Consider the following 12,059-nt stretch of genomic DNA (forward strand, 5'->3'; position numbering starts at 1 on the left):
AACTTACATGTAAAATAACTTAAAATAACAAAAATAATAAAACCACATTATTTTTAAATATCTCTGAAACATTTCTATTTATATTGAAATTAAATTATCATATTATCACAATGATAAAAAAAATTATGAAATTGCATATTATAAATGGGTTATATTGTATTTATGTAATTATATAATAATTAACACTGAATAAGAAATTTTGAGTAAAATGCTAAACATAGATTAAGATTTTACCTAATTATCACATTTGGACCTAATAAATAAATACATAATTAGGTACTAATAAATTAATAATATTATCTTCCTTTTATCTCTAAAATTTATTTAATTATTGACAAAGTGTGAGAAAATTTGTAGTAAAAGAAAATTATTAAAGTTACATTGATAATTTAAATGTAAAATACATGCATTCCACAAATCATATTATATCCAAAAAATAAATTAAACTATCTAAATATCATAAAGTGCATAATACAAAACACGATTAATTTAATTGATCAACACATCAGGTGGTTTATAGTTTCCACATTTAGGGAGATTGTTCAATATTTTACTAGGGATTTTGGATTTCACTCTGATGATGAGGCCAGTTGGCAGTGAGGAACCACTACACTCCCGGCACTCCAGAAGCCAGGTTCCAGGATTATCAGCTACTAGTCTAACAACCGTGTATCCTTTATTTGGTACATATATGGTATCTTTCTGCGGTGGATTCCAAAGATTCCTGAAACAGAGCGATAAAATATTTTGTATGTTTTTACTAAGAAGTAAATCAAAACAAATAATACTCAGAGACATTGATATCATATCACCAATTCCCTATCCATACCCAGTGGTGCAAAGGGCACTGCATTGGCACTCCAATGAGGAAGTTCAGAGCTACGGGCAATTAGATATAAATATTTACTTATGGATGTTGCGATACATTTTCGGTTTACGGAAAGCCAACTCACCAATCAGTCGAACTAACCAAAGAGAACTTGTGACATCACAGGCGGAGTAATTTCAAAATTACAAAACTTTAAAAAATCATAGCGCTGATAATACCATACATAAAAACATTTTTAAGAAAAATTTTGGCTTAGTTTAATAATCTATTAACAAATAAAAAACCACTGAACTTCCTCATTAGAGCGTATCTTGTTTAGTTGTTTTTTTTACGTGAAAGGTAAGGTCATCAGTCTTATGCTTCAGTAGCCAGTCCATGAACAATGGGGTTTTTGGTGGTTAATTGAAAAATTCTGATTTTGAAGCTACCTAGTTGTAGGAATAACCCCACAATATATTTTTTGGTTTAATTATTTATTGAAGAAATATCTCAAAATCATCAAAAATGCTGTTAAAGTACTCTACGTGGTCACATTGATATTATTTATATTTAAAGCATTTACTATGTAGTCAATTATTTCAATAAATGTTAGTAAACATTTGTTATAATATAACTTCTTATCGACTTGTCTAAGTCTACCGGTCTTTTGCGACATATCCATCTCTCCGTCGGGACACTAATTAAACTAACCTGCAAATCCCACTATACACAAAAAACCATCATAGGATAGGACACACGCTATTAGAAGCCAATGCCAATGTGCGCTTATAAGAAAGTAAATCTTGTGGGAGCAATAGTTGAAAAGGGGGAATAAAAAAATAATCACATAACCTTTCAATATAATGCACACCTATACATACAATATAATGCACACCTATACATACAATATAATGCACACCTATACACACAATATAATGCACACCTATACATACAATATAATGCACACCTATACATACTAAATTCATGCTCCTTCTTTCTTCCTCTCCCCTTTTTTCAACCATTGCTTTCCAAGATAAAGCATTTTTATTGGAATCGGTGCCAATTATATTATATTATCCTACAAACCACTCTAATTCAAATATAAGAGTTGCATAGAAGGAGAGAAATGGTTTCAATTAAAGGTTCATTCATCACGTCTGTCTCGATTGAAGTTTTAAGCTACACATAATTTTTGTCCCGATATTTTAGTGGGTATGTGAATAATCGTCAGCACGAACCTGAGTATTTTTCCTTCACTATCAATCTCTTCCACTTTTTCTTTGGTCAATCCTTTGTTATAAGACTTTGATGTTGTTAGCACGTACATTGGTTTACCATGAAGGTGGAATGTTTTTGTCGTCTCACTTCCGAAACCTGAAAATATTCAGAAACATTAATGGGTCAAATTGTGGTACAGTGGAACAGTTTTGGAATACAAATCGCCGTGACCATAGAACACCGACAAATGTGCGAAAAATGTCACCTTGACTTTCTTTTATATTTGATCTTGAAAAGGTTTTATAAAGGATATATATTCCAAAAAATCAAATATATAAAACTCACCCAAGTAACAAATGATATATTTTTGTACTTATCAAGGTGGGCGAACAATCACATAATTCAAAATGCCTTACTTTTCAGAAGACAGTTTTTGTGTCTCAAACATTGCGGGAATCAAATCTAACATTAAAAAAAACATCATTTTTCTCCATACTTATAGGAATTGGATTATTGCTAATAATTGGTAATACATAGTTAGGTGATAACTCTCCAATGTTACGTTGTTTATGGTAAAAAGTTAGAAAAGGTTCTTCTCCGAGAAAACTTTTTTTGCAGCAGTTAATTAATAATTTTATTTTGTGTAATAAAGTACATTGATAATATTATCCTTAATAATGTTATTTGACTTATGTGTTTTGGAATTTATGTGAAAATAGTTGCATACTACAAGATAAGCAAATATATATTTTAAAAAATAAAGTTGACTTATGTGATTGTTCCCTAGAAGAAGTAGAAGTCATGACAAAATGTAGAAAAAAATTGTATCACGTAAAGTTGAAGAAAATCACAGGCATCGTTATTCTACAATCATGTCAAAATTACAGATAAAAATTTCACTGTCACCTCTACCACAGCAAAACTCTAATTTTCAAATGAAGTTGTTAACGATCAACTGAAAATAGTGTCTAAATTTTAATATTTATTTGATTCTAATTCTCATAACAAAAATATTTCTTTACACTTAGTAATATCTTGCTTTTAAACCTATCCAAAATTCAAAATAAAAGCCAGTGTATTATTAAATCAAGTTTATTAGTAAGTTAATCAATCGAAATTAGCAGTTCACAATGGAGTCCCGGCACCAACCCTTATGTATGGAAGTGAAATATGGAATTGGAAAAACAAGGATGAAAAAATAAAGTGAATACTCTCAAAATGCATCTCTCTGGCAAATGTGTGGTAAAACTATGTAGGCATAACAGGTGCACAAATGTCAAGATTTGTACATTATGTAAGGCTGAGATAAGCATCGGCCTCGTGGTATAATGGTCAGCGCATTAGCCTGCCATGCAAGAGGTCTCGGGTTCGATTCCCGACATGGTTGATATGAAATATTTATTTAAAAGGGTGTTTTCACACTAGAATATTTCATAGTTCCTGGACTGGTACCTGAAGCGTAAGACTGATCATCTTACCTTCATGTAACAAAAAATGATCTAGATACGCTGCGATTGGTGTTCCAATGCAGTGCCCTGTGCACCATTAGGTGTAGAAAGGGAATGATTGATTGATTGATTGAGATAAGCATCATCGACAAAGTCAAAAAAGGAGTTCTAAGTTGGTTTGGACATATAGAGCGAATAAACGGCAAAAGAACGGCTAAAAACATTTACAGTGTGAATGGTGATGGATGCAGAAAACGAGGAAGACCGAGAAATACATGGCATGCCATATTTAACAAATACTCGAAGATAGACATGACAAAAGTCCGAATAATTGGCATGCGTGCATGAGAAGATGTATGAGTGCAGTTCCCATTACACCATTTGGTGCGTAATAAGAATGATGATGATGATAAATTATTACAAATTATTATTATTTATATTTCAACAAATGCTGTTATCAGATTCCCTCACATTACATTGCACGGCCAACCCCGAGGTAGACGACCCCGGGTAGACCACTAGAGAGATGGATCGGCAGCTGGAAACCGACCTCGCAGGAGGCTAATCCCTCTTGAAAAACAGGCCACAAGCACAAGTTATGGTTTTTAATTTTGTTTATTTATATTTACCTTCATCCACAATAACTAATTCCAGCGTAGCCTTGTAATCCACATCGAGTAACTGAACACATTCAACCACTTTGGCTCTGTATTCTAGGCCTACAGGACATATTGTTCGCTTTATTACGTCACTGTCTTGTGTCAGTATTGGAGCATTTGGGTACATAAAGCTTTTTCCGTTTATTTGAATCACTTGAGTTATATCATCCATAGCTACAATAAAAAGTTTTATATTAGTTATATTATATAAATAACCTTGTGTAAAATACAAATAAGACAGGCTGTGGTCATATGGGTAGTATCACAGAATCCGGAACATAAGCCCGAGGTTCTAACCCCCCTCTAATACAATTTATATCCTATTTTCTAAAACATTTATTTGCGACTAAAAAAGAATGGGCCCAAAATTAAAACATTGTTCTAAAAAATAAGAATAAGAAAAATAAAATAAACATTCTTCTTTTGTTTCCGTTTTTTTTAATTATTACACAAATACTGAAATCAATTTATATCAGTTTATCCGTACCTAAGAGGATAAAACACGGGAGTCCACTTTTGCCGTTTTGAAGTTAAAAATGCATAAATTATTGCAATAAGCTATTTTATACCTGAATAAAACACCGAAGTCCACTTTCATCATAAAAATGATTTTTTAAGTTGAAATAAATATCCGAAGTTCACTTTGTTTTATTACAAAAAACATCATTACTCCCAAATACGCTATTTTAATACGTATTATTTTCAATGAAAGTTACCATTATTTTTCATTTAACTTATAGGTTGAAAGTATATCATTTGGTTCAAAAGTTATGATGTTTTGGAAATCGCACAATCACAAAATCTTCTTTCCTGAACATTTCATTTAATGTGACTCCCGTGGTTTCTCCTTTAAGGTACAAATATTATTTAACATAAATATTTTGATCTAACTGTATCCTACAAAATTAACAGCCATATATAGTTTTAGGTTAATATTCGGAAAGATAAATTAAGCCAGAAATCTTGATTAATTTGAGTTGGTTGTTCTATGTAAATCCAATGTTTGTCTCTGTTTGATTTTTCTATATTGATATGCTATGTGTTATTTTTTTATTTATGTTCCTATTATACTTTAATATTATATTTTATTATTATTGTATCATTATTATTGTTCTATACAAGCTCCTGACGTCACTGTGACCTTTGAAGATCTATTGTGACGGGTCCCCGTAAATAGTTTCTTAAGCCCGGGTCTATAAAGAGCCTGGCTACTGTGTGGAAGGCAAGAGTTTACATTTTGCTAAATCTCCCCCTCCAAGCCCAGATTCATAAAGTATCGGGCTATTAGGCAGGGAGCGAGCTCTTCAACATCCTCGGGTTTAACTAGTGGTCCCTCCGAGGATGAGGCTCCTTTTATGATGCAAAGCATTACACTCACATAGAATGTGAATAGGTGTTTCCTCATCTGTACTGCAGAATCTACATCTAGAAGTTTCGGAAAGATTCATTCTAGCAAGGTGTTTGTTCAATCTGCAGTGCCCTGTAAGGGTTCTAGTGATAACCCTTACTTGATTTCGGCTGAGCTTTTTTAGGTCGAAGGCAAACCTTATTACTGTAGTATATTATTATTCATCCCAACTCAACACAGGTAATTAGTTCCATGGAGTTGAGACTTGTTTCTCAATAAAGTTGATATGAAATATTTATTTAAGAGGATGTTTTTATACTGGAATATTAGTGGAAGCGTAAGACTGATCATCTTACCTTTATGTGATTAAAATGATCAATGCACACAGCGGTTGTGGTGTGGAAAAGGAACGATGATTGTTTATCTAGAAAGATTTGTGCATACCCTTTTCTTCATAAGAATTTCTTTATTTGGTAGTATTATTTTTTATATTTATATTCTGCAATTAGGTTTAAGAGTTCAAATTTTGTTTTTCTACTTACTGATTTCAGATGGATAGAAAGGTGGTACGGGCATGGCATCACTAAGATACCTATATTCATTGTCTTCATCATTAACACGAATTGATTTAGCATCGACTTGGAGATACACTCTCTGTTCACCAATGGGAGAAACGGTAAGATCTGCAGGAGGACCAGTGATGGAATATAACTGCTGACCATATGTCACTTTTTCTTTGATCGCTGCTTTTTCATCCTGTAAATTTAAAAACAAATTTATTACGTCTTTCAAAGCCATTGTAAATGTTTATAGCTATCCTGAGAAATTTAAATAGACACATAATATTATTCCTGATACTGCAATACCGTGTTACTTTTTTTAACAAAAATGTCACACTGAAATAAATTCATTATAGGGACTAAGAACTGTTAGTTTTTAATAATTGCTATTTTTACTCTAAATAATGTTTTTTTTTTTATACTCCAGTGGTATTTTGGTTCTTTAAAATCGCAAGTAATATATTAACAGAACACTTTTTAGGAACCCCAGTCAAAAAAAAAATTTTTTTTTTTAAAAGGAAATCTTGGCATTCTTATGATATACCTAAATATTTCATTTTGAGGGCCATTTTCAACGAGTTGTAAGTAACACACTATTAGAAAATGGGAATCAAGTTAGGGTAGAGTGGGATTCGAACCACGGACCTTTGAGCTGTGAGTTTGAGACGATAATTCAATTGACAGTTACGCGGTATTGAAGTATCACCGAAGGTACGCATAATTACTCACTTCTAAAACATCGTGCTTAAAATGAATTTGAACTATTTTATCTTCTTTTTAACATGTTACAACAGAGATGGATACATTTGACATCTGTAAACTTCAAAATTTTCGAACTCTAATACAGACATTTTGCTTCCAATGCCAAAACCTTGAGCCTAGAGTCTAGATAGTAATGGTTAGATCTACGGGGAGCTAGAGGAAGTTCAGTACTACGGTAAATTGTACATGAAAACTGTTTTCTTACGCTCGGTAAAAATTAGAGCACTAAATTGTATGTGGAAGTTTCTTGAAAATGTATGAAAAAAATGTACTACTTTGAACAACGTCAGTAGTTCTTTCGAATCAATCACTGATAGTGTTGTGAAAGATTTCCAGTTTACTCAAAGCCAACTTACCAATGAGCAGAACTCACCGAAGAGAACTTGTGACGTTACACGTAGAGTATTTTCAAAATAACAAAACTCTAAAAAATCATAGCGCTGATACGATACAAAATTTTTGAAAATATTGCATAATATTTATTTCTTATTAGTCACAATAACAGGTTTTGATATATTTAAGCACTTTATATCAATCATACTGCAACACAGCGGTAAAAAACGGTAATTCACATGAGGCAATATCCATTCTTGGCAGTTAAGTAGTTAATTCACTATCCAAGGTAAAATGAAATCAAAAGGAAAACCTAATTAACACAATTTGAAATGTACGTATTTTTGTAAACAAATACAAAACCATAAAGTGAAGAGGGATTTTATAAAGAAATAAATGGACACAAGTATCTTTGATATAAAAAAGTAGTCATTAAAGAATAATAAGATTCTGAAAATGTGATTTTGTTATCCTGGATTTATCCCTGTAAATGGTTTACAGCAAACACTCGCATCTTCCTTATGGGTTTCGGTTCTCAGTGACTTTTTTAAATATTAATTTTTTTAGTATCATCATTTTCCTATCACAATTGCAGCGAATCACGATCATTCAGTATGAAAATCACGTTTAAATATTTACATCCCCGTCGACCCTGCCAGGAATTAAACCTGTGATCTCAAGGTTTGTAGGCAAATGCTCTAACCGGTACATCGTGATGCGACTTATCTCCACTCGAGGAATTTAACCTAAGAGTAGTCATCGAGTATAAAACACTCTTTCGGGGCTAGAGCCCTAGTACTAGAGTATTATTTCACATACAGAACTGTACCTATTCTTTGTTTAGCCCGGCCATGGGAAAAATATTAAGATATTTCTTTTAGGTGAAATAAATACTCGTTGCAATTTCAGATCCATGAATTAAAAAAAATTCAATTGATTTAAAAATAATGAAGAAATACGGCCGTTCAAACATAAGCAGAACATCGAATGTTATACAATGTATAATAATTGTCGGCCACTATGACAATTCACAACAACAACAACAACAACAAACCATCACGCCGTTTCCCCGTAAGGGTAGGCAGAGAGGAGAGAACGCCACATCACTCTATCTTTGCATACAGATCTCGCTTCTTCTACATTCATACATTTTCTCATGCACGCGCGCCGATTATTCCGACTTTTGACATGTCCATCTTCAAATATTTGTTGGATTTGGTCATGCCATGTCTTTCTCGGTCTACCTCTATTTCTGCATCCATCAACATTCGCATTGTAAATATTCTTAGCCGTTCTTTCGCTGTCCATTCGTTCTACATGTCCAAACCAGCGCAGAGCTCCTTTCTTGATTTTGTCGATAATGCTTGTCTCAGCCTTTCATAAGGTAGGGATCTCAACATTTGTGCATCTATCGTACATAGTTTTACCACACATTCGAATGAGAGATCGCACTTTGACAGCATTCAGCCTACTTTCATCCCTGTTTTTCCAAGTCCATACTTCGCTCCCATACATCAGGGTCGGGACCAGGACTCCTAATTTTGCCTCTTGCGACAAACATTTAATTCACAGGCCTAGTAAATACCCAGATTTAAATAATCCTTTTGTTTATTTGTTTTATTTTTTATTCAATACGTACCACTTCCATTATTTCTTCTGTTTTTTCCTCTTCTCCTTCATAGGTGATGACTGCTTTGTGAATTAAGTTCTCACAAACAGCAAGTCCTTTTATCCTCAGTTCATAGGTAGAAGGTTTCTGATTTGCATTCAAAACAAAGTCCATCCTTTCCCCTGAAAATATTTCAAATTTCAAATTATACTAAATATTTTCATCATCACACCCAATCGTCTGTTTTGTGAAGGTATGATCAGTCTTACACATCAGGCCATAAAATATACGAACTATAAAATATCACAGTAAAAAAAACAGTTTTTAACATTTAATGTGATCTATGTACTGTACCAATCATCATCATCATTTCTCTACCTGGACCCAGTGCTGCAAAGGGCACTGCATTTGTATCTGGATATTTTTTTTACAATTCGACCACTTGGAATAACAAGGTTTCATATGACAATGATTATTTATTATTTAAAACAATTTGTGAACCTTCTTTACAAATTATATTAACCGTTCGAATGCCAGAGCGTATTCGCTTTATTTTCCTTGTTATTGTAGATTTTAGGGCCTAAAATGGATTTTTCGTACTACTTTTTAAATAAAATAATTAATACCGGTCATTTGGCAACGTCGTTAGCGTCGTAACAGTGCTGAAAACCACATTCAACGAATCGCGATTTTAACTTTTAGTGTTTTCCGGTTTTGTGAAATCAAAGTGCAATAAAACGATAAATGTAAGTATTTCTTCATTATTGGTTGTATTTAGGGATACATTTAAAAAATAAAATCAATTAGGTAGTTTTATTGAAATAAAGTAATAGTTGGCGGAATAAATTCTACATGGGTTGTTTTGTAACACAGTTTAGACATTGTTTTTTCCGGTTTATATAAAATTTTATAAATATTTTTAAAATACATAATATTATATGATATGATCACGAGTGGGTAGATTGGTTTGATAATGAACGCCATAAAGAAGGTGCTCATTTTATCCAGTATTTGTTTAAATACCGTTTTACTACCTATTTACTGATGGCCTGAATATCCTACAATGATTTTTATTGAAAAAAAAAGCATGGTTTTGAGATGCAGTCTTTGTCGTTTTTCCGAAGACAAAAGTACAAAATCGCTCTAAGAATGTCGTGCTACAATCGTATAAAGACGTCATTGCAGAGTTAAAAGCACGTAAATACAGTTTATTCAGGTGTTCATTAAACCCTGTCACATCCGAAACCACTATGATCAGTATGAGCCAGAAGACATATTGGCACATTAAAATATTTTTTTAGAACGAATATTTTTTTTAAAAATAAAATATCACAAAAATCAAATAGTTACTTACTTCTGCAGGGCAGAAACGAGTAGCGGGAGGGGGGGGTCTGATACTGCGCCGCGCTCCCCTCACTTTTCCCCTGCAGAAGTAGGCAACCATTTGTTTTTTTTAATATTTTTTTTTTTTTTTTTTTATATTTGTCCTAAATATTTTTTTTAATATGCTAATATGTCTTCTTACCCATACTGGTCATTGTGGTTTCGGATGTGACAGGGTTTAAAGAACATCCTATAAAGGCCAACCAAGAACTGCAATCCATCAGCAATTATGTTCCGTTTGAACGTAAAAATTGCGTTCGCAAAAAAGGCTCAAAAACCAGTGCGCACAGACAAAATGCTCGACAGTTATGGTACATTTTGCGTTCCGTTAGTTTGACATTCGAGCGGTTAAATAAATGGACGCAGTTGTAACTTTTAGCACTTCCTGATACCTTTAATATCCAGTAGGTTGTGTTAGTGTGTACAAAGGAGTAAAGCCTTATATCCAAGGGGTCGACATAGAAGTCAGGTGATCAGTCTTATACTTCTGGTGCCAATCCAGGAACGATAGAATAACATCGGTGTAAAACCACATTTCAAATTAATATTTCATGACGACCTTACAAGGAATCGAACACATGAAGCATGGCAGGCGAACGTGCCAAGCACTACACTGCAAGGTGGACTTATATTTACTCGATTTATTTCATAATTTTCACCCAAAAAAAATCATCGAGTCAAAAAACCGGGATTTTCCTAGATTATATTTCGTACATAGAACTGTATTCTTCATTCCCTGTTTGACATTAAATAATTAGATGTCTTTTACTCTAGAATATTACATTTAACAGTATAGAATTTCAAGCTACCTACACTTAATTGAGATTTGTAACAATACATTTAAATTTAAATCAATGATTTATTGTATATTTTACGTAAAAAGTCTATTCTTTGGGTAAAAATAAATTAATCAAACTTAACTAAAATTATAAAATGTCTTCCTCGGCACGGGTTTTCCCGATGAGGAATACATTGTTAATTCAACTATATAATGTATTGCGTTGCTAGTATTGCGGATTCACAAATCAAAAGTCCGAGGTTCGAAGCCCACTCTACTCCAACTTGATTCTAGTTTTCTAATAGTGAGTTATTTGCAAATCGTTAAAAATGCCCCCTGAAATTGAAATATTTGCGTGAATTATAAGAACATGCATATTGATATTTTTCTAAAAATAAGAAAAATATCGAGATATGCCGTGGTTAGTGTATCGTGCAGTGCCTTCTGCACCATTGATGCGGTTAGGGAAACAATTATGATAGATTTATAAGAAATTGCTCGAAATATTTGCCAAACAAACCAGTATCTAACTGACATGCACTCAAGGTAAACCACGAGTATAAAATTTTTCCTGTATATTTACACCTAACCGGTTTTTAAACATAAATACGAAATGTTTAGCAATAATGCGCCGTACCTTATTTAAAAATTAGTCAATCTACGCCCTTGAACGTGTATAAAATCTACTTGACCTTAGGTACCACTTAGTATAAAAATATTATCAACATATACATAATCCACGTGTAAAATTTCATTACGATTTGAAAATTACAGCCCAAAGTAGACTACGTTTCATCTTAACCCTTTCAGTCGTGAATCTGAAAAATTGTTTCGTATCCGAGCGGATGAAGGACAGTTTTAGTACAGTTTTGTGTTTTCTAGATTATTTATTTATTTATATATCAACGGTTCAATGAACCTTTTACCATAAAAAGTTTTACAGAAATAATCACAGCAGTGAACAATTCATTATGTAATATATAATATGAAATATAACTATATAATTCAACTGCATAATCAAAACTAAACAAATTAGTTAAATAATTTATTTTTTTAAAACTGCAAAAAAAAAACATAACATATCTAAGATAACAATTAACGTGAGAAAATCTTATGTTCTAAATATAAATATAACAAAGTTAAATTGAGAATA

The 12,059-nt window shown here is 32.6% G+C and overlaps 1 protein-coding gene across 1 annotated transcript in view; it reads right to left on the reverse strand.

Moving 5' to 3' along the window:
- Window positions 1-50: 50 nt before the first annotated feature.
- The window catches only part of LOC148278240 (multicopper oxidase 3-like), a 56,094-nt gene continuing 44,085 nt past the window's right edge, over window positions 51-12,059 (reverse strand). Inside the window, exons 5-9 of the mRNA XM_088231699.1 lie at window positions 8,776-8,927; window positions 6,024-6,237; window positions 4,104-4,307; window positions 2,047-2,182; window positions 51-724 (exon numbers count right to left, since the gene is read on the reverse strand). Coding sequence (XP_088087825.1) covers window positions 490-724; window positions 2,047-2,182; window positions 4,104-4,307; window positions 6,024-6,237; window positions 8,776-8,927 — 941 coding nt within the window. The 3' untranslated portion in view covers window positions 51-489. The remainder of the gene's footprint in view (window positions 725-2,046; window positions 2,183-4,103; window positions 4,308-6,023; window positions 6,238-8,775; window positions 8,928-12,059) is intronic.

This window comes from Micrasema longulum, unplaced genomic scaffold (genome assembly GCF_059751315.1).
Source record: "Micrasema longulum isolate JH-2025_06_02 unplaced genomic scaffold, ASM5975131v1 h1tg000904l, whole genome shotgun sequence".
NCBI classification, from domain to species: Eukaryota; Metazoa; Arthropoda; class Insecta; order Trichoptera; family Brachycentridae; genus Micrasema; species Micrasema longulum.